The 23,952-nt window shown below is 42.9% G+C and overlaps 1 protein-coding gene across 1 annotated transcript in view; it reads left to right on the forward strand.

Annotated features, from left to right (window-relative positions):
* LOC123512746 (homeobox protein cut-like) overlaps positions 1 to 23,952 on the forward strand; it is a 414,328-nt gene that overhangs the window by 180,676 nt on the left and 209,700 nt on the right. Inside the window, 1 exon segment of the mRNA XM_045269319.1 lies at positions 15,729 to 16,127. Coding sequence (XP_045125254.1) covers positions 15,729 to 16,127 — 399 coding nt within the window.

The raw sequence follows: 23,952 nt of genomic DNA on the forward strand, positions 1-23,952 counted from the left end.
CTCCGTCACCCCTTTCTCTCTCTCTCTCTCTCTCTCTCTCTCTCTCTCTCTCTCTCTCTCTCTCTCTCTCTCTCTCTCTCTCTCTCTCTCTCTCTCTCTCTCTCTCTCTCAACATGTGGTCGGAATCAGAGGTTGGCAGTGTATGAGAGAGAGAGAGAGAGAGAGAGAGAGAGAGAGAGAGAGATTACCATCCACACAAATTCTCACATACATGATTAAGGATAAAAGATATAGAAATGAATATTGAAAGAGAGAGAGAGAGAGAGAGAGAGAGAGAGAGAGAGAGAGAGAGAGAGAGAGAGACACACACACACACACACACACACACACACACACACACACACATAACACCATGAAAAAAACACATATTAAAAAAAAAAGAGAAAAAATATACCAAAAAAAAAACTATATATGGAAAAAATCACTTCCTTTCCCCTCTCTCCCTTTCCCCTCTCCCTCTCCCTCTCCCTCTCTCCGTAGATCAGGATAAAAAATAATCCAATTTAATCTTAACCTCAATACATGTAAATCGCAGAGTGAAAAGCTGAACCCTCTACCAATATTTACAAAAAAGAATTAAACCGTAAATAAAATCACTTTAGGCAGGAGCAAGGGAAGGGAGGGTGAGGGGAGGGTGAGGATGGGTGGTGGGAGGGAGGTGGAGTGAGGGTTAGGGGGAGGCGGGCGTAGAGAGAGGCCTAAACCACGTGTTCTCACCATAGGCTTACTTAGGCTGTGTTGGTTATGTGTTGGTGAGAGAGAGAGAGAGAGAGAGAGAGAGAGAGAGAGAGAGAGAGTATATATCGTAGGAAGTTATTATTTTTTTTTTTTTTCATATATGATAAAGTAGAACGGAACAACTATATACTCTCTCTCTCTCTCTCTCTCTCTCTCTCTCTCTCTCTCTCTCTCTCTCTCTCTCTCTCTCTCTCTCTCTCACACACACACACACACATAAACACAGATAGATAGATAGATTTCAATGACGACAGCTACAAACATCTGAAACACACACACACACACACACACACACACACACACACACACACACACACACACACACACACACGAGTAAGTTACACGAATAACCCTAATCTTTGGCCGCGAAACTCTACACTTAAACCCATAATTACTAAGTGAGTCAATGTACCAGCGAATTTGCTTTTTAGGTCGTCTGTGTGTGTGTGTGTGTGTGTGTGTGTGTGTGTGTGTGTGTGTGTGTGTGGAGATACGATGGTGTGTTTCTGTATGGGTCTAGTGTGCGTGTGTGTGTGTGCGTGTGTGGGTGTGGGTGGGTGGGCTTATGGGCGGAGTAAATGTCTTGTTCTGTCTCTGTTTTGACTTGATTTATGAGTTGTTGAGTTGAAAGATAGTGCGTCTGAGCATCCTTGTCGCCACGGATTGATGAGAGAGAGAGAGAGAGAGAGAGAGAGAGAGAGAGAGGGTCTTTTCTTTGTTGTTCTTATGTAAATGTGTAGTCAGGCAATTTAACCTTATCAATATTACCCAAATGAAATTACTACCTTCTAATCTCTTTGCTGTTCACGGCCGCCATAAACTAATTACGAATTTCACTATAAAATTAAACACACAAAGAGAATACGTTAATTAGTTGTAACCTTCCTTCCTCTGCCTCCTGCTTCTCCCCTCTTCAAAATAATCTCTCTCTCTCTCTCTCTCTCTCTCTCTCTCTCTCTCTCTCTCTCTCTCTCTCTCTCTCTCTCTTCCATCATATAAGGTCACAACACTGATGAAAATGACTATTAAAGAAAGAAAGAGACAGAAAGAGAGACAGAGACATAGAGGGAGAAAGAGAAAATAAAACGAATGTTACTCAGAATAGCAATGCGTCAGTAACAAACAAAAGAAAAAAAAAGAAAAGTATAGACGCGAGACTCCGGAGTGCACCAGGAACATAAACAAAAGAAAAACAGCAGCGCCTCCGCCTCCTACTCCCCGTGTGTTCACAAAGCTAAGCCAAGGACGCGGAGAATTACTTCGTTTATAGTCCCTGGAGCTTCATCTCTCGATCTGGTTGATGTAATAGTATTTTTGTTTTCGTCTGCTCTCTCTCTCTCTCTCTCTCTCTCTCTCTCTCTCTCTCTCTCTCTCTCTCTCTCTCTCTCTCTCTCTCTCTCTCTCTCTCTGTCGTGTGAGTGATATCAAGGTTAAATGTGTTAAATGTTAATTCTCATAAATAGGATGCAAAAATATTAATGTCAGACTTATGTTCTATCAAGGCAGGATTGTGAAAACGTGTAGGCATCTTCGTTTTATAATCTCTCTCTCTCTCTCTCTCTCTCTCTCTCTCTCTCTCTCTCTCTCTCTCTCTCTCTCTCTCTCTCTCTCTCTCTCTCTCTCTCTGGGTGCCTCTATGCTAATATTCTAATTAAGTCTACAACATAGCAGTCGATTAATGTCCATTCGTTAATGAAAGTTAAGAAGAATTTCTGATGTGGCTTTCAAAAGAGTTCTTTGTGTGTTCGTGTTTATTTCTATTTTGTCTTGTCATATTGAGCAGTAAAACGTGACCTTCATGAGTCTCGATGGTGTTGGTAATTTTGGGTAATAAAGTCTGCCGGCGGTTTTAGTAATAGTTGTGGGTTGTGGTGGTGGTGGCGGTGGTGGCGGTGGTGATTGGTAACGGCGTGTGGAAACGGTGTAAGAAGTGTGCTATTAGAATTAGGGTCGTAGTGGTGAGGAGGGTGTTGTGTGGGGAGCACAGGACGCGGTAGGGGTGTAGATGGTGATGTGGTGATGTGTACAAAGAACGGTCGAGTTAATAGCATGAGTAGTGACAGTGGTTAAGACAGTGGTAAGCGGTAGTGGCTTAGAACATATATGAATACCGAACTTAAGACAGTCAGTTTTTACATAATTGGTGGCAGCGTGTGGATTGTTGTAAGAAGAGGCTTATAATTGGTGGCAGCGGGTGGGATACAAGTAAACATTCATGCTTGAGTCCTCGCATGTGGGAAATACAATACCAGATAGTGTTTTTATACAAAGAATTCAGTGTATGACGTGAGAAGTCATTGTAATAGCGGTCATAGTGATAAATGTGAGAATGCGAACTCCAATCACACTTCCCAATCAACTGTGTAGCAGTGTCTAGCCTCGCCACAGATCACGTCTTGGAGTATATTGCCATTAGATCGCCTCGTGTGTCGCTCTAGCCACAAAGTTGAGCCATAGTGGAAGGAGGGACGCCACGCTGCCCCCAAAACGTGAGGGTGGAAAGTTTTCAATCATCCGTCCTCGCCGCCACGCCCAGAATACAGACACCATTTTCTTCGTCTGGTTTCTGCTCCCTGCTGGTTTATTAGTCTTGTGTGTGTGTGTGTGTGTGTGTGTGTGTGTGTGTGTGTGTGTGTGTGTGTGTGTGTGTGTGTGTGTGTGTGTAAATAAAGAATGTATATACAGAACCAAGACTCATGTGTATTAGTATTTGTTTATCCATCTATCAATCAATCCACGTAAGGTTTAATCTAAAAGCTTGAACAGAGAACACATGAGAAGAGAAGCAGACGAGAATAATAACTACAACGAAAGAAGAGAGATATGAGAGGCTGTGGAGAACGAGGAGGAGAAGAGGACGAGAGGGAGAGAAGATCAAGGTTGGTTCTGCGAAAGAGGAAAAAGAGAAACAGTGAAGAATGAGAAAGGAGAGAAGAGAGGGAGATGAGAAGCAAAAAAGTGAAAAAAAGTGGAGAACGAGACGGAGGGGGAGAGGTAGTTTACGAAAGAAGAGACAGGGAAGAAGAACAAGGAGAAGAGGAAGGAAAAGAGGGTGGTACTGACAATATAGAAAGAAGAGGGAGAAAGGGAGAGAGAGAGAGTAGTTATGGCAGTCGTAGTGGTGGTGGTGATGGTGGTGCCAGTATAGGGAAGGCATACAGAGGACAGGAGGGTGCCACAAATCATTCTAGAGTAAGAAGGAGGGTCATGTGCGGGCCAATAGACCATAGAGGAGTTATGGTGGCGAGGGAACAACGGTGCGTTCATCCCATACCTTGTTGGCAGCTAGTGGTTTGTGGCTCTGTGTCCCTTACTCTTTGGGGGTCACGCCTGTTTACTTACTCTCATCTCGAGTGACTATTGAGAAAAGTGGAGGAAAAGCAGATTTGTAAGTGTAAAAGGGAAGAAAAAAGTACAGGACATGATATTTTTTTGTTAAGTTTTCTAGTCTTTGTTGTATTGAAAGGAGAAAAAGGTACGCCACTCTTGTTCTTATTTTCTTACTCTCATCTCGAGCGTCTATTGAGGAAAGTGGAGGAAAAGCAGATTTGTAAGTGTAAAAGGGAGGAAAAAGTACAGCACATGATTTTTTTTTTTTTGTTAAGTTCTCTAGTCTTTGTTACATTGAAAGAAAAATGTTACCTACGCTTGTTTACTTACTCTATTGTCTGTAGCGAAAAAAAGGAGTGGAGTTAAAGGAGATTTGTAAGTGTAAAAGTGAAGAAAAGTATGGCATATGATTTGTTTGAGTTAGATTATCTGGTCTTTGTTATATTGAAAGATAATATTACTTAAAAGGAGTTATTTATAAATGCTAAGTAGGAAAGGAAGGAAATGACTATGTAGAGACCAATATGAGTCACGAGATTAAGTGATGAGTGCCAGAGTGTACTGTGAAGTGTGTTTATTGAACAGAAAAGTGACTAGAAGCTGGACACTGTAGGAAGGAAAGAGAAACAAAGAACTCTTGAAGGCAATTATATGTAAAGCCTACAATAACATAAATGATAACCAGAACGATGTTTTATTAATACCTAAAGCTTAACTAAGGCTTATATTAATTGACTTGAGTTCTGTAAAGCGAAGTAGAAGCAGGAAATAAAGAAAGAAAGGAAAATAAAAGCGGATAATAATAATAATAACAGTAATAATAACACGCCTCTGTCCATTCTCACTAATTAAAAAAAAGCAAGTAAGCACACAAAAAAACACGTAGGCCTAAAGGATAGTTCAGTATAGGCCTAACAATTGAATTTCTAAGTACTCGTGATAGAAAAATAGAAAATGAAGTTGAAAAAGAAAAAAAAAACTAGTTATCCTTCTGAGTTTAAGTGGTAGAGCAGTGTTGCCAAGTGGATGACCTCCCTCAACCCTGGCAACACTGCATCATAGGCGGTCCTGTTGGATGGTATATAGTGATTGATGGACTCTCTCTCTCTCTCTCTCTCTCTCTCTCTCTCTCTCTCTCTTTGGTAGTGGTGGTGGTGGTGGTGTCTCGTGTGGTGACTGGTAATACTGTTTAAGGTGATTGTGGTGATTAGACGCCTCCCTGGTGGTGGTGGTGGTGGTGGTGGTGGTGATGGTGGTGGTGATGGTGTTAGTTCCTGGTGTAAATTTTGGTGTTGTTTTCTTTTGTTTTGTTTTGTGATGTATTTGTTGTTTTGCTTCTTGATAATGGTAAGTTTGGGAGACTTCTGGGAAATTTATGTTGTTTGTATTGTGTATTAGGTTCTCTCTCTCTCTCTCTCTCTCTCTCTCTCTCTCTCTCTCTCTCTCTCTCTCTCTCTCTCTCTCTCTCTCTCTGGGGCATGCAGACATAACTTCAATTATGCTAAGACGAGTCCAATTTAACACACGTGATCACCTGCTGACTAGAGAGAGAGAGAGAGAGAGAGAGAGAGAGAGAGGAGAATGCACATAACCACCCCAGCACCCCCACCACCCCACCAAACACCACACACCACCAGATTCCTCCCAGCACAGTGTCTATCTGAGTCTCCCCCTCTAAGTAGCCGCCAACGAAAAACGAACACGCTAAAATAAGCAAAGCAAGTGGTCGGAGGTTTCGCCCGCAGAAAGGCCCCTACCCTCTCCCCCACCCTTCCTCCATCCACTCCCATCCTCTCCCACCCTCTCCCATCCACTCCCAACCTCTCCCGTCCCTCTCCGCCTGGCAATGAGAGCAGTAAGGGTCTGTGCTGCCCGACGCGTCATTCACCTTGTGTGGTCCAGTTGAGAAGAGAGAGAGGGAGAGAGAGAGGGAGAGAGAGAGAGAGAGAGGAAGGTTAGGCAAAAGAGACTGATGTAATTGTTTGCCCTTCACTTGAGCGTTTCTGCAGTTCTGGTCTTTGGTGTTTGCATGATTATGATGATCCAAGATGGCGGAGAGAGAGAGAGGGAGAGGGAGAGAGAGAGAGAGGGGAGAGGGAAAAAGGAATCCGCAGATCTACTTTCTTGATATTTGCAGCGACTCTCTCTCTCTCTACCCTCCTGGCTTCTTAATTAGACTGGGAACGTTGGCTTCATTTCATTTGGATGCTGCTTCGCGCCCGATCTGCAGGAAAGCCACACTCATCACCACGAGGAGGAGGAGGAGGAGGAGGAGGAGGAGGAGGAGGAGGAGGAGGAGGAGGAGGAATTCACCTTAGTATTCTGAGTGTTACCTGTAATTATATAATCTTAGAAGGAACCGTCCATCCACTGACCCACACCTGTAAACTAACAAGGTATTTCTCTCTCTCTCTCTCTCTCTCTCTCTCTCTCTCTCTCTCTCTCTCTCTCTCTGTTATTTTTTTGTGAATCTGAGGCTTAAAAGGCAAAAAATGGCGAGTTTTAGGACATTTTCTTATCTAAGTGGATAGTTTGGTGTGATTTTATTTCTCTCTCTCTCTCTCTCTCTCTCTCTCTCTCTCTCTCTCTCTCTCTCTCTCTCTCTCTCTCTCTCTCTCTCTAACCCCCAAATCTTGTCTATGTGTATATCTCAACGCAACGATAAAATTAAGTCAAACCCCTTCTCGCCTCTTCCCTACCCCTTCCCGTCCCCTTCCAGTCCCCTTCCCCTAACCCCCCTCCCGCCCCAGGTAAGGACCATCACCTATTACCTTGTTAATTGGCTAGCGGCGGATCAGTAAATGGAGAGATTTTGGTTCGTGACATAAAACTTCAACTAACCAATTAGCGGGAAAGGTGATGGTGTGCACAGGTGAGCGGCCGAGCGAGGGGAGGGTGATAGGGACGCTCTGGCCACCTGTTGTCTATAGGAGTTTCAGTCCTAAAGGTGGTGATGGTATGGTATTGTCTGTTGTGCTGGTATTAGATTGAAAATGTGAGGTTATTCTTTCTTAATTTTTTTTTCTCGTATTTTTTTTTTTTTTTTTTTGTGTGTGTGTGTTTGAGTAAATCGTCTGTTTGTGTTTGTTTTTGTCGTTTTTGTTTCTATTTTGTATTGTTTTCATTTATTTTTTATATTTTTCTTACTTTTTTTTCGTTTTTATTGATTAATTTAGTGTTTTTTGTTGTGTTTAAGTAAGTGTTTGTTTTGTGTTTGTTATTGTATTATTCATTACTGAAATGCTTGTTTTTTGTTTTTTTTACTCATGTTTATTTTTTGTTTATATTTATTTACTTACCTGTTGGTGTATAATTAAGGTGTATAATTACTCTTTGCTCTGTCTGATACTGTTTCTCTATCTATTTATCTATTCACTTACCTGTTCATATGTAATTAAGGTATTGAGTTTCTTTTTCCTCTCTCTTATTCCTTTTCTCTAGTTATTTATTCATCTATTTACCTGTTCGAGTGTAATTAAAGTGTTCAGTTAATATTTCCTGTACCTTATTCCATTTATCTGTTTATTTATCTATTTAATTACCTGTTCGTGAGTAATTAAGCTGTAATTGAGGTGTTTAATGTTTTGTTCTATCTTATTCCTTGTTTTGTATAAATAGTCTTACAAATATTAAAGAAGATTTATTTTCCTTACAATATTTTTAGTGTGTTAATTTGTACACGTGACCTATCGAGTAATTGTATTTTTTCTTCGTTTTTTTCTTTTTATCGATAATGATATGAAAAGAAAAGAAAAGAATGGAAAGTAAAAAAAGGAAAAGAAAGAAAAAGAAGGGAAAGGAAGATTTTTTGTGTGTATCTTCTTCCTTCTTTCCTTTTTTCTCGATATTTTTAAACACGATAATAAAATAAAAATTGAAGGGAAGGAAAAAGATTATGTGTGTGTTTTCCTTAATTTGTTATCAACATTTTTTTTAGCGAGATAACAGAAAGAAAAAGAAAAGGAAAGAGAAGAAATAATTTGTGTGTTTCTTGCCTCTTTTCTTTCCTTTTTAGCAAGAAAACGAAAAGAAAAAGAAGAAAAGAAAAGAAAAGGAATAATTTTGTATGTTTCCTTTCTTTTTTCCTTTCTTGAAACATTTTTAAGCACAACAAATATAAAAAAAAAAAAAAAAGAATAGGAAAGAAATCAGTCTGTGTTTTTTCCTCTCTTCTTTTTATCGACAACGAAAACAAAAGAAGAAAAGAAAAAGAAAAACAATAATTTCTATATATTTTCCTTTATTTATTTAGTCTGTATATTTTTTTTATTGATTTTTTTCCTTTCTTTTTTGGTTACAGTTTAGATATTTTCCCCGTTTTCTTTCATTTTATTTTCCTACAAGTTGATTGGGCGAGAGGAGAAGCAGTCACCAATCACCACTCAGAGCCAATTACAACGACCCGCACCACCACCACCACCACCACCACCAACAACAACAACAACAACAACTCCACCCACCACCACCACCACCACCACCACCACCACTACCACGACCTGCCATACCATCTCTCTCTCTCTCTCTCTCTCTCTCTCTCTCTCTCTCTCTCTCTCTCTCTCTCTCTCTCTCTCTCTCTCTCATGTGATCAGACAAGACAGAAGAAAGGAAAGACGGAAAGAGAAAAACAAAGAGAATAGGAAGGAGGAAATAAAGAGAAGAATAAGAAAGAAGAAAGAGGAGGAGGACAGAAAGGAAGATAAAGAAATAAAGAGCAAATAAGAAAAGAAAGAGAAGAAAAACAAGAAAACAAGAAAGAAATGAAGTCAGCATGAAGAGAAAATGAGAAAAGATGAAAAAATTGAGAAAAAGAAGATGAAGGAGGAAGAGGAGGAGGAGGAGGAGGAGGAGGAGGAGGAGGAGGAGGAGGAGGAGGAGGATGGGTGTAAACAAAGACAAATTCCACATTGAGGTGTCCAAGACGGCCAGGTAACCAATCAATTAAGGTAAAGATGTCTGAAGTCTCCCCTTACCTTCCCCTCCTCCTCCCCTCCCTCCCTCCCTCCCTCCCTCCCTCACCTCCACATACCTCTTCCCTTGCCTTTCTCTCTCTCCGTTCCATCTCACTTCCAGCTCCAACTGTTTCATTTCTCTCTCTCTCTCTCTCTCTCTCTCTCTCTCTCTCTCTCTCTCTCTCTCTCTCTCTCTCTCTCTCTCTCTCCGATTTTTTTGCTCTAATTGTAAGATTTTATATGTAGAAAAAGTGTATTACTGTATAGAGAGAGAGAGAGAGAGAGAGAGAGAGAGAGTAAAGAATGCACTGAGCTTAACAATAACGATAATAATCACTACCACCACCACCACCACCACCACCACCACCACCACCACCACCAAACAGCATCACTCCGGCGCCATTTAGAGGGAGAAGAAGTGACGCTCAGTGAAAGCGACAGTTCCATTAACCCTCCATTACCATAAACACGGCCCTCCTTTGCCCCTGATTGATTCATGAAGCGAGGAATAAAATTTGAATAAGAAATACGAAGGGAGTTACGTAGGCTGTGGTGGTGGTGGTGGTGGTGGTGGTGGTGGTGGTGGTAACCGTACAGGATAAGATCAAAAACTTGTGTTGAGTTTTGTGTTGATGGAGTACATAGTTTTTTTTTTTTTTTATTGTGTGTGGTGCTCTCTCTCTCTCTCTCTCTCTCTCTCTCTCTCTCTCTCTCTCTCTCTCTCTCTCTCTCTCTCTCTCTCTCTCTCTCTCTCTCTCTCTCTCTCTCCTGTGACTTCATTCCCTCACCTTTTCTTTTTTTCCCTCACCGTCTTCCCTCTAATCTCTCTCTCTCTCTCTCTCTCTCTCTCTCTCTCTCTCTCTCTCTCTCTCTCTCTCTCTCTCTCTCTCTCTCTCTCTCTCTCTCTCTCTCTCTCTCTCTCTCTCTCTCTCTCTCTCTCTCTCTGCAATCCTGAAGGGGCTCGAGGCTGTTCCTGTCACTCACACAGGTGGAAATCAGGTGTTTGTCAGGTTACAGGTATGATGAAGAACTCAGATGCAGGAGGAGGAGGAGGAGGAGGAGGAGGAGGAGGAGGAGGAGGAGGAGAAAGAAGGAAAATGAAGTGATGGAGGAGAAGGAAGTATCATGATAAAAGAAGGAGGAAGGTGATAATGATGAGAAACAAAGAGAACGTGAAGGAAAAGTGCAGGTGACGAAAGAGAGAGAGAGAGAGAGAGAGAGAGAGAGAGAGAGAGAGAGAGAGGGCATTAACTATATAAGGAAATGAAAACTGACGAAGGAATAAATTTAAAAGTCAACAGAAGGAAAATAAAGTCAAGATGCCAACTTTCTCACCAACAGACAATCTTTACCACGACTATTATAACTCATAGTAAAGCAACAAACATCCGTAGACTCACCAGCGGCCTAGAACAACATAGACGAGAAATGGAAAAAGAAAATAATAAAAAAAATCCTTCTTTTTGTATATGCTTGGGAAACAATTAACCCTTTCAAGACTGAGATGCATTATTTTGCTGTGATTAACCGATTTTACTTGCATTAAGAAGGGTCTATGGAGGTCAAAAGATTAATGGCCAGAGTCTCCACTATTTTAATCCCCCACATGAGTTTCTGAAGCTATAAATCCATCAAATAAAAACAAAAAAGTGAATATGGAAACTCGGCATGGTACTGAAAGGGTTAAATGCCATTAGTGTTTACAAGTCCCTAGAATAACCTTGAGAAACAAAGACTTATTTTTTTTTGTCATATTTTCTCTATCTATTTGTCAGGGAAGCTGTTTTTTTTTTTGTTTTTTTTTTTTGTTTAGAAAGGATTCAAGAAAATGGTTGAAGTGATTGGATGGTGAAGGGGAGAAGAGAAGACAATGAGACAGGAAAGGGATGGAATAGCATGATAAGGAGTTTGTTTACAGTCTTAAGGCATTGTCGAAGGAGGTTGTCCCTTGCTTGATCTCTCTCTCTCTCTCTCTCTCTCTCTTTCTCTCTGGTAAGACTCTTTAAATAGTAATGCATCCGGTCGACTGGTTTCTCTGTCGGTCACATACACATTCTCTCTCTCTCTCTCTCTCTCTCTCTCTCTCTCTCTCTCTCTCTCTCTCTCTCTCTCTCTCTGGAATTCTTTTTAAATCGGTGAACAGTCGAGGAATTCTAAAAGGAAAGAGAAAAAGGGAAAATAGAAAAAGGTGATCCAGGAATACACACACACACACACACACACACACACACACACACACACACACACACACACACACACACACACACACACACACACACACACACACACACACACACACACACTTTTACTCAATCTCAGTGTGTGTTTGTATTTCTTTTTATTACTATTATTTTAAGTTTTTTTTTTCTTCTTTTTGTTCTTTTTTTATAATACATTTGAAGATTATACTTGCTCGTGTGTGTGTGTGTGTGTGTGTGTGTGTGTGTGTGTGTGTGTGTGTGTGTGTGTGTGTGTGCTTATGTAATCAAGTAAGATTTTTGTACAACACACACACACACACACACACACACACACACACACACACACACACACACACACACACACACACACACACACACTCTTTTTTACCACACATTCCATCACCTCTGTCTGCACGACCAACCTCCCTAGAATCGTTGAGCTCCCCCTTAGAAGACCCAAAAGAAAACGTGAAACTCGACAAATCAAAGACAAAATCCCTCGAAGCCTTAAAGGGACATAAGAAAACAGCGAGGTCTCTGTAGGACACCCGCTGAGACCACTGGCCAGCGCTTCGGTTCAACCTTAAACAGTGTATCGCATGTATTCTGGACTCTCATGTATAGTATCATTGTATCGACTCCTTTTCGCCTTTTTTCCGGGCGTTTCTCGTGGTGGATTCCCGGCAGAACATCGCCACTTCTTCCTCTCTGACCGGGTGAGTTCGGCTGGCGGTCATTTCGGCGCTATTGCAAGACTTGGCCCCATGCAGCGGTATTCAGAATCGCTTTCCTCACCGCGACTGTTTTCAAAGGCCACGTAAATTATTCGCTATGCTTTTTTCTTGTGTTTCTGCTGTTTGATAATGTAGAAATTTTACTAATCTGCCAATATCGATGTTATAACACTCTAAGAAACGCGTGTAACTTTAAATGGAGCGGGTTTTTTTTAAGTAGTTGAGGCTAAACGGTGCTACAATGAGTCAAAATAATGTCCTAAGTAGTAAGTGTGTGTGTGTGTGTGTGTGTGTGTGTGTGTGTGTGTGTGTGTGTGTGTGTGTGTGTGTGTGTGTGTGTGTGTGTGTGTGTGTGTGTGTGTGTGTGTGTGTGTGTGTGTTGGTGGCTGTATTCGGCTTCTCTAACCTGCGGGACTCCCCACTGCGACAGCTTCTTCTGTTGCAGGTGGACGGGATTGAAAGAGAAGAGGGAATGTTACTTCTCCTCCTCCTCCTCCTCCTCCTCCTCCTCCTCCTCCTCCTCCTCCTCCTCCTCCTCCTCCTCCTCCTCCTCCTCCTCCTCCTCGTCCTCCTCCTCCTCCTCCTCCTCCTCCTCCTCCTCCTCCTCCTCCTCCTCCTCCTCCTCCTCCTCCTCCTCTCTCAGTCCGTGTCCTGCCCGTCCCTCTCCTCACGAAAATTAGGAAAACACGCAACTGGGTCGGTCGTTCGCATCACAGCAGGGGAGAGAGAGAGAGAGAGAGAGAGAGAGAGAGAGAGAGAGAGAGAGAGAGAGAGTGTGTGTGTGTGTGTGTGTGTGTGTGTGTGTGTGTCGGCAAAGGATGTCACGGCGGGGTGGCGATAACACGCAATATCCATCAGGAGCTAAGGCCAACACAGTCTTCATATTTGTCAACAGTTGTGTGCTTGCGCGGGGCTCGTATCTATACATCGCCTACTTGATGAGCGTGGACAGAGGAACGCAATGGTGGGTTTTATTCTCGCGTTCCACACACACAGAGACAGACACACACATACACAAAGCGTCATTTACATTTACGGAGGGTAGTGACGGAGAGAACAGAGGGAATACAAAGGAATACAAAGGAAAGCCAAACAGCAACAGACCTGTTGGTCCTTTCGAGGCTGTTTGGTAACTACTTCTAACTGGCTACAGATAAGAGAGACAGGACAGTATTGGAGAAGGCTCCTACCCACCCAGGGAGGAGGAGGAGGAGGAGGAGAAGCATCCCGACCTCCGTTTTTAGGGGTTTCCCAGAAGTGAACAGCTGTGAGGTAGGCCAGCTGTGACATAGCTGGGAAAAACCCACCAATTGTTGCCGCTCTATATAACCATTTAGTAATTTAATCTGTCCACTGGTGTCCTCATCCCTTCCCGCTCCCGCCGCGCCCTCACCCTATCTGTATTGACGGGAGATCACGATGCCCACATGTGAATAATAGTCCCGTAAATACCTGGCCGGACAAGTCACTGACGGTATGATGACAAAAGGTGAATGTTTAAGCCTCGTGTGGCATTAGCGCTAGTCACGCAACAACAGGCCGGTGTCTCATTATAGTGCTGTTAGTGGTGCCTCACGTCTGTCTTAGGCTCGCATTCTCAAACTCTTCTGCGCTTCATCTCCACTACTTCAAAAGGCTTTATTTCAAATGACACGAGTTTTTTAAAAGATGTTTTTATGATTCTAGATGCAGATTGACATGATTTCTATATTACTAACTGTAGAAACTCTCTTGAAGACCCCGCTAGTCATCTCTGTGTCCTTGGAAAATAGTTATGGTAAGAGAGAAGAGAGTTTTTAAGGTGTTTCTAGTGTTTTAGAGGCAAAATGACATGAAATCTACATTATCAACTGGAGAAACGCTCTAGAAAACCCCGCTAATCATCTCTGTAGCCTTGCAAAACAGTGGTAAGAGAGCAAAGCCTTTCTGAATACGAATCTTAGCACTGTAGTAACCTTGTGACGCGCACCAGAACACCAACAAAGCAGAAAGAAGCGGCCCAGTCACCACACGCATTGATGCCTCTGTTAATCACCGCCTGACAAGCCGCAACTTCACTCCGCCTCCACTAAGAAGTGCATCGCGTCCCTCGAGACTCAGACAAGCTTCTTTGTGGCCAGCGCTGCGAATTGTCACGGATATTCGAGCCGTTTACGATCTCCCTCAGGACTTCCTACGTGGTGGTGGCGCTACTGATGTGCGCTGGTGTATGTATTTACAGTGTTTTACAATGTTGACAGTGTTGACATGTTTACCGGCGTGTTTCCAAGTCTTGTACTGGCGTGAAGGCGTATCAAAGGCGTGATTTAGTGCTTGTTGTGACGGGCCGGCGTTCCTAATGCGTGTGCGGTGTGTGAAAAGAAAGCTTAGTCCTCGCTGCATGCCGCTCACACGATCCCTCTGACGTCAGGACGCCGAGCTACTGACGCGGCTGCAGCAGTGAAGACACACAGACAAGGAGGAGGAGGAGGAGGAGGAGGAGGAGGAGGGGAGAAAGTAAGGTGTTAATGTTAGCTTTGTGACGTAAAGAGCTAAGGGTTGATAAGGACAGAGAGAGAGAGAGAGAGAGAGAGAGAGAGAGAGAGAGAGAGAGAGAGAGAAATATTCGGACATTCTCAGCATCCGTCATCTATCAAATCACCACCACCACCACCATCACCACCACTACCACTACCAACACCACCACCACCACCTCACAGACAGAAATAGAAGAGGAACATGACGTCAGGCTGCTAAAAATAAGAAGTGAACGGTACAAAGCTCGATTTCGGGTAATTTATAAGCGTGTAATGAGATAGGAAAGACATAAAAACAAGCGTAAGGAAAATTAATCTCTTTGCTGGCTGGCTGGCGAGAAGAAGGTTATCATATCAGAATCATTAACATTATTATTACTGGCTTTCGTGTTTGGCTTCCACCGCGATTTATTGGCCCTGGTTTTAGTGATACATGGATTCGCTTTGCTGTGTCGTGTCCGCGTGTTTGTGTGTGCTAGATACAGATGGATGGTCAAATGGATGGAGTGGTAAATGGATAGATAAAAAGTGATTATTATCCTTTCTGGGTGGGTTTTGTCTTGTATGTATCTTGTGTTCATGCTTTTGTGTGTGGTGGATACAATTGGATGGATAAATGGATGGATAGAGTGATAGAGTCGTCAATCAGTCCTGGATGTATTTTTCTCTCGTTTTCTCTCGTGTGTATCTTGTTTCCTTGTGTTTGTGTGTGCTCGATACAGTTGGATGGTTAAATGGATGGGTGAATGGACGGCAAATAGACAGATTAAGTGATTATTTCCTCTCTGGATGGATTCTCTTGTATGTATCTTGTGTGTTTGTCTTTGCTAGATACGAATGGTTAAACGGATGAATAAAGACAAACACTACAAAGACAATGTTTTCTAGAAAGGCAAACGTAGATGAACTAAATGATAAATATACAATGGATAGGTAAAAAACAGAGCGCGGAGTCACATGAGGAACGAGAAAGGAGGATCAAAGACTCACGGGACATCAAGAGAAGCAGGAGGAGAGAGAAGACGAGCAGTAAATGACACAAATCAAGGTGAGGAGAAGGAAGAATGAGATCGAGGAGGTAAAACTGAAGGAAAAACCACCATGACGAAGAGAAACATTGATACTTGAAGTAGAAGCATAAGAAGCGGAGGGGAGGAGGGGAGGAGGAGGAGTGGAAGGAGTAAGAATTAAGAGTGAGGACAGCATGAGTACTAAAAATGAGTACAATAGTTAACCTAGTCTCTTGTCTTTTCCTGACAGAGAGCGGCACTGGCTGAGAATGAAGTACACACGTTGAAGGAACAGCTGGAGACGGTCAAGTGCCAGAAACTGAAGGAAAGCAACAACAACAACAGCAGCAACAACAACAACATCAACAGCAGTACCAGTCCGAATAACAACAACAACAGCATCAGTAACAGTAGCACTATCAACGGGAACAGTGTAACCAACAGTAGCAGCGCCTCCTCCACTACCACCACTACCTCTTCCTCGTCCTCTTCCTCCTCCTCATCTTCCTCCGCCACCACGACCTCCACCACCACCACCACCACCTGCCCCTCAGACACGGGCATCGATCTGGTGGATTCCTCTGAAATTAGCGAGAGAATAGGAAGAAAGACGCCTATGGAGGAAATTATTCAGTCAAAAGAGAAAGAGGTAAGTAGAAACACCTGGAAAATTGTGCACGGATCATTTTTTTTTTTATTTTTTTTTTTTTCGTTTTTATTTTTCTTCTTCTCGTTTCGTGTTTGTGTTTTTTTTTTTTTCTTTCGTTCGTTTTGTTTTGGTGTTAAGTTGTTTTGTTTTGTTTTGTTTGTTTGTTGTTGTTGTTTTTTTTTAATGTGCATAAGTGTTTAATTGTTAAATTGAGAGAAAGAAGCAAGACGAGGAAGGACACACACACACACACACACACACACACACACACACACACACTCACACACTTTTTGTCACGAATCATACGCGTCTAATATTACTTGACAAAAAACAAAACAAAGCAAAAAATATAAACAATCATAATAAACGTGGAGGGCTTACATGTCTCCTCCTCCTCCTCCTCCTCCTCCTCCTCCTCCTCCTCCTCCTCCTCCTCCTCCTCCTTCTTCTTTTCTTGCTCTCCTTCTCTTGCTCTACCATTACCATCACCAAAACCTCTCCCTCTTCCTTTATCAAACTCTCCTCCTCCTCCTCCTCCTCCTCATCCATCTATCACCCTCTCATCTCCCACCTCCTCCTCCTCCTCCTTCGCCTTCATCTTCGTCAGTCATTCAGGGAGCTAGGGACAAAACAATAGCGGAGCGTGGAGCGTGACAAGGGCAGGAGTGGAAGGCTTAACAGAGGCGATAGAGTCACGTATTTATGAGCGTGACGTGAGTGAGTAGTATTGGCAGTGCGTGGGTTTTTATTAAGGCGAAACGTGATTGGTTGGCAGTGAAAGTCTTGTCATGGAGGGCTGAAGGGTTGGGATGGTTAGGTTAAGTCTATACGTGCTTATATACATACATACACGTTCACAGCCTCCAGACTACCTTGTTTAGTCATGCACGTTCGTCAAACATAGTCACACCCTCACTCGTCTGCTTAAAAGAAAACAAGAGATACAGTCACTCGGTCATAAATACATAAGCTTCAATATTTTAACCTCTTCAGTACCAGGACGCGTTTCCACATTCATTCTGGTGACTATTTGGTGATTCTATACAGCTTCAGAAACTCATGTGGGGGATTAGAATAGTGACGACTGTGGCCATTAATCCTCTCACATCAATAGACCCTTGGAAATGTTAACAAAATGGTCCAATGGTACGCAAACCTCAAGGTAGAAAAGTGTCCTAGTACTGAAGGGGTTAAACTTCGATACTTAAAGAGGTGCTGGCGATGTGAGGAGTGTATCAGCAGAGTAGCAGGAGTGTCAGCTGGTGATACTGATCCGTGGTACTCTGCTGACGTGTCTTTAGGAAGCGAATTTCATCTCCTGAAGACGAGGAGGGTGAAAAAAAAAAAAAGAGACAGCGTGAGGTCATCTCCTCCTCCTCCTCCTCCTCCTCCTCCTCCTCCTCCTCCTCCTTCTCCTCCTGTTCATAATCCCTCCTTCCTTCACAGTGTTGTAATGTAAAGAGTGATGTCATACGTGTAGGAAAAAGGGGAGACAGAGAGAGAGAGAGAGAGAGAGAGAGAGAGAGAGAGAGAGAGAGAGAGAGAGAGAGAGAGAGATATGTCAGTCAATTCCTAAAACTAGCAACACACACACACACACACACACACACACACACACACACACACACACACACACACACACACACACACACACACACACACACACACACACACACACACACACACAGGATCGACACGTGTTAATGGGAGACAGACAGCCCTCTATACCTCTCTGTCTCTCCTGCCTCGCCTCACTGACAACCTGAATTATTGACAGCCTTTCATGACACCAAGCTACTGTTCTCAAAGACCACAGCGATGAAATGGCCCATTCTTAAGACTGTTTCTCCTGTTGGTAATGTAGAAATGTTGTTCATCTGTCACTGGAACCGCAAAAAAAAAAAAAAAAAACACTTAAAAACCCGTATCACTTCAAATACTAGAAATCTTGTTAATCCATCACTTGAAAACCTCTTGAACTTGTAGAAATCATGTTAATCTGCCAATGGAACCTTAAAAACACTTGAAAACGACTTGAACTTGTAGAAATCTTGTTAATCTGACAATGGAACCTTAAAAACACACTTAAAAACCACCTAAACTTCCAGAAAACTTGTTAATCCGCCAGTGGAACCTTAAAAACACACTTAGAACTAGTAGAAATCATGTAAATCTGCTACTAAAAACTTAAAAACACATTTAGAACAGCAAAAATCATGTTAATCTACCACTAGAACCTTAATAACAAATTTGAAAACCACTAAGACTAGTAGAAACCTTGTTAATCTGTCACTGGAACCTTAAAAAACACAATTGAAAACCGCGTCACTTCAACTACAGCCAGAAAACCGAGGAGAGGCGCAGATGAGTTTACCAAGTACTGGGAAGAAACACGTGGCAGGAACTTCAAGTAATAAGTGGTTTGGTTCCTTCATTGATAGAGTCGTGACATGAGGGTCGTTCTTACGGCTTACTGACGACCAGACGCTGTGAGGGATAGTATTGGTGGTCGTATTTGTGATCTTTCTCTCTCTCTCTCTCTCTCTCTCTCTCTCTCTCTCTCTCTCTCTCTCTGGTAGTAAAAGTGATCAGTGTGATAAAAACAACGAAATAGAGAGAGAGAGAGAGAGAGAGAGAGAGAGAGAGAGAGAGAGAGAGAGAGAGAGAGAGTCACCAAACAATCCTCTCCTACAAATACACTTCATCACCATCATAACACACACACACACACACACACACACACACACACACACACACACACACACACACACACACACACACACACACACACACACACACACACACACACACACACACACACACGCAAGTAAGCACCAGAAAAACATAAAATAAGACTGAAATAGAACAAAACTCACCACAAACTCAAAAATACCCACATGAATGAGTATAAATTCCTTCCCCAATGAGTAAAATGATACGAGAGACTGTTTGAGTTTGTGTGGGTGAGTAATGGTAAAAGGGAAGAGGAGGGAGAGAGAGGGAGAGGGTGATGAGGGATGAGGAAGAGGGGAGATGGAGCGAAGGATGCGTGGGGAGAGAGGAGAGGTATTGAGGATAAGAGGATGAAGGAGGAAGGGAAGTGAAGGATTGAGAGAAGAAAGAACTGGGAATAAAAGAGGTAGAGAGAATAAGAGAGAATGTAATAATAAGGGCGAAAATAAGAAAATGTAGAGAGAGAGAGAGAGAGAGAGAGAGAGAGAGAGAGAGAGAGTCGGAAGCGTACATTCTAAGAGACTAGAATGTTTATTGATACTGTGAGTGTTTGCTGCCAGATGGGAGAAGAAGAGTGAGCGAGAGAGAGAGAGAGAGAGAGAGAGAGAGAGAGAGAGAGAGAGAGATAAGGTCATGCTACTCTCTCCTCTCCCTCTCTCCTTTCAATCCTCTTCTCTTCCTCAATTTCTCTCTTCTATTATTTATTTCATCTTTTATTTCCTCTGTTCTGTATTTGTGTGTCTCGAATGTATACTCTCTCTCTCTCTCTCTCTCTCTCTCTCTCTCTCTCTCTCTCTCTCTCTCTCTCTCTCTCTCTCTCTCGCTCTTGCTCTCGCTCTCTCTCAAGTATAGATCATCCTGTCTTCCTACACTCACCACCACCACCACCACCACCACCACCACTTGCTCACTATTTCGTTTCGTTGTACATCGCGGGACCAAAAAATAAAGGATTGTTCTCTTTAATTCTTGTCTTCCTCCCGCACCTCGCTCACACAGGCGCTCGCGGGCACGCACTCCTGTAGGGGGTGGACGCGGCTGTGACAGTGAGTGGCCTTGGTGTTAAGTAGAGAGAGAGAGAGAGAGAGAGAGAGAGAGAGAGAGAGAGAGAGAGAAGTATTGTTTAGCTGATGTCACTTGCTTTTTATGTCTCTCTCTCTCTCTCTCTCTCTCTCTCTCTCTCTCTCTCTCTCTCTCTCACCCGTAATTCTATTCTCTCAGTGTTTTATCTTTATTGTATCTTGCTTTATGAGTCTCTCTCTCTCTCTCTCTCTCTCTCTCTCTCTCTCTCTCTCTCTCTCTCTCTCTCTCTCTCTCTCTCTCTCTCTCTCTCTCTCTCTCTCTCTCTCTCACTTTTCGTTCCTTTGTTTTGACAGCTTCTTTCTTTCTTATATTTCATCCTTCCATATATATTCTCTCTCTCTCTCTCTCTCTCTCTCTCTCTCTCTCTCTCTCTCTCTCTCTCTCTCTCTCTCTCTCTCTCTCTCTCTCTCTCTCTCTCCTCCTTTCATTCCTTCCTTCTATTTCTCCTTCATTATCTCCTTCCTTTCTTTATCCTTCCTCTCTAACGCCTTCCTTTCTTCAGTACTCCCCTTTCTTCTCTCTCCTTCCTCTTCCTCCTCTTCCGCCTCTTCCTCCATCATTATCTCCCTTTTTCCTTTCTTTTCTTATTCCTTCCTTCTTTTCCTCGCCAATGCTTCCCCTTCTCAACTACTTGCCTTGTTTCTTGTTCCTCCTCCTCCCCCCCCCTCTCTCTCTCTCTTTCTCCCTCTCTCTCTCTCTTTCTCTCCCTCGCCACAACAATAATGAAGGGCCGGCCATCGGAAGTCAGAAGAAGTATAGGATTCGGCTCATTTATGCCTCACGAGGGGAGATCCTTAAGGGGAGTATCCTTCGCTCCTCTTCCTCTTTCCTTCTCTTCCCTTTTTCCTCTCCTCCTCTTACTTCGCTTTTCCTGTTTCGCTGTGGCTGGAAAATGCAACAAAAGTCTTTCATTATTTGTTTATTGGGATGTTTATGAGGGATTTCGGAAATGGTTCTCTCTCTCTCTCTCTCTCTCTCTCTTGAACATCATACACTCCCACACAGCATCTTTTTTTTCCCCCTCGTCAATTTCTAGTACATTTCCATTCCCATCAACACCACCCTCCTCCTCCTCCTCCTCCTTCATCTTCGTCGCTTTTGAAAACTTAACTCCAAACAGTCTTTTGATCTCAACGCTAACCCTTTATTGCTGTTTTCACTTCCACTCCTCGCCAGCAAAGGCACCTTCACCGCCTCCTCTTCGGCTCTCCGCCTCCGCACCGCCCCATTTATAGCCCCGCCTGGAAGTGCATGGCAGATATCGCGCCGGAACCGAGGTCGTGGCAACAGGCGGACGTATGATTATGAAGTCGTTGGGATGCTAGCGGGTAGAAGATCAAAGTACGAAACTCCAGCCAGCTCCGGAAAAGTGAGAGATACATTAGGCCGGCCAAAACGCTCGCTTTTAAACTGAAATTGTCGATATTGTTTATTTTCCTCTCGACGAAGGGAACCGGCGCATCAGCTGGTCCAGAAACACGGCTCATTTCGGTTCTAACTCCCCGACTTTCCAGGAGGGAGATGCGCTCAAATTTAGTGGTTCTGCCAGACTGCTCTTTTAAGTCTCATTCATGACCATCCCTTCCCTCTCCCCCCCCTCCCTCTCTCTCTCTCTCTCCCTCTGTCTTTCTCTCTTTCTCTTTTTCCTCCATTTCTCTCCTGCTATTTGTATTGTTTCCATCCTTTCCAGTATTTCGTCTTCCCTTCCAGTTCTTCTTTTCTTTCTTTTCTCTCTCTTTCTCTCTTTTTCTTCATTTTTTTCTGCATTTTCTCGTGTTTTCCTTCCTTTTCAGTATTTCTTCTTTCTTTCCAGTTCTTCTTTTCCTCCTTTTCTCTCTCTTTCTTTATTTTTCCTCCATTTCTCTCTCTTCTGCCATTTCTCATCTTGCCTTCCAGTATTTTCTCTTCCTTCTTCCTTCTTTTCTTCCATGTCTTCTTGTCTTCCTATTCCTTTCTATCTCTTTCAGTCTTTTTTTTCCTCCATCTCTCCTTCCCTCTTTCTCCTTTTACCTCTTTTCCTTCCTTTTCTCTCTTTCCTTTCCTCGTTCCTCATCCTAGTTATTGAATTCAAGTATACGTGTGTGTGTGTGCGTGTGTGTATGCGTGTGCGTGTGTGCGTGCGTCCTGGCAAGTGATCTGTCTAGCGGCTCGTGAAATGCACAGTGGAAGGAAAAGTCAAGTTGAGTTGTAGCATTTTCCCCTTTTTTTCCCCTCTTCCAGTTCCCCCCACGAGTTTTTTTCCTCCCCTTCTTCGTCCAAATGATTTTATCCGAAAGAGAATTGGAAAACTGCCTCTTCTGTGTGTGTGTGTGTGTGTGTGTGTGTGTGTGTGTGTGTGTGTGTGTGTGTGTGTGTGTGTGTGTGTGCGTTTGTCTCTTTTATCCTTCTTTTTTCTTCCTCTTTAGGGACTTCTGAGTCTGAATTGGCTGGTAATGAGGGAGAGTCAGGCGGCTTCCCAGGAGAGAGAGAGAGAGAGAGAGAGAGAGAGAGAGAGAGAGAAGAGAGGGGGCATCGGTCACTAGGATCAGAGGTTCCAAAACTTTCTTCTTTTCTCTTTTTCGCTTACTTTCTCTCTCTCTCTCTCTCTCTCTCTCTCTCTCTCTCTCTCTCTCTCTCTCTCATCTATGTGACTAAGACTAAATACGGAAAAGAAATGGTGTGTGTGTGTGTGTGTGTGTGTGTGTGTGTGTGTGTGTGTGTGTGTGTGTGTGTGTGTGTGTGTGCGTGCGTGTGTGTGTTGTTAATGGAAGGGCGTAGCCTGTAGGAGGAGGAGGAGGAGGAGGAGGAGGAGGAGGACAAGGAGTAGGAGGAGTTCTCGTGGTTACTTTACAACTTTGTGTCTTTCCTTCTCTCTCTCTCTCTCTCTCTCTCTCTCTCTCTCTCTCTCTCTCTCTCTCTCTCTCTCTCTCTCTCTCTCTCTCTCTCTCTCTCTCTCTCTCTGGAACAATCTACACTGGACACTACACACACACACACACACACACACACACACACACACACACACACACACACACACACACACACACGAGGGGAACAAGGCAAACTAGCACTTAACACTCCCATACACTTAAGAACAGTTTCCCCTCACACACATTCTACTAACGGCTCGATTTTCCCCTCTACAAATTAACTGCTGATCGGGGCCTCTTACTTCTATCTGACATGGTGTAGGGGTGGGGGGGAAGGGCAGGTTGAGGGGAGATGAGGGGGTGGATGAGGGTAAGGAGGGGAAAGGAGGGGAAACGGGGACGGATATAATGAAGTTTATTTATTTACTTTTCTTCATCTGTTCTTGTTTGAAATATCGGTAAAAGTTTGTTAGTTAAAATTTTTATTTTCTCTCTTTTTCTTATTTATTCACGTTTATCCATCATTTCTTTTTTTTTTTTTTTACTTTTTTTTTCCACTCGATATCTTCTTAAACGTTTCCCAGAAGAACGTTTGTTTTTTTTTGTGTTTTTTCCTGAAGGTAATTGTGAGTGTTAGTGTTCCTCTCCTTGTTCATCGTGTTTGTTGTTGTTTTATGGCATTGCGTTGTGCGTGTTTTCCTGTTTTTCCTTTCCTATTTTCATTTTATTGTTTTTTCCCAGAAGTTGTCGCCGCACTGAAGGGAAGTGTAAACGTTTCTTAGTAATGATGATGAGTTTCAATCCTCCTGCCATACTTCTAACCAGGAAACGTTTGTCATATCTGGTTGAGAGAGAGAGAGAGAGAGAGAGAGAGAGAGAGAGAGAGAGAGACGGTAACTTTTTTAACAGGGAAATAGAAGAGGTAGGATAGTCACACATTCAGGAAAATAAGGAAACAGAATAAGGTGAAAATCATGAAAATTCTGCATGATTGGTGGTGGGAAAGTTAGATTTTAAAGAAGGAAAATTTGAAGAAAAAAAAACATGCTGAAAAAAGGATACGTTTTTTTTTCATTAGGAAAGTTAAGTAAATATTTTAAGGAGTGGAATATGATAATTAACTTTTTTTTCATCTATTTTTTTTATATTTAAGACAAAAC

Source organism: Portunus trituberculatus, chromosome 4 (genome assembly GCF_017591435.1).
Source record: "Portunus trituberculatus isolate SZX2019 chromosome 4, ASM1759143v1, whole genome shotgun sequence".
Lineage (NCBI taxonomy): Eukaryota > Metazoa > Arthropoda > Malacostraca > Decapoda > Portunidae > Portunus > Portunus trituberculatus.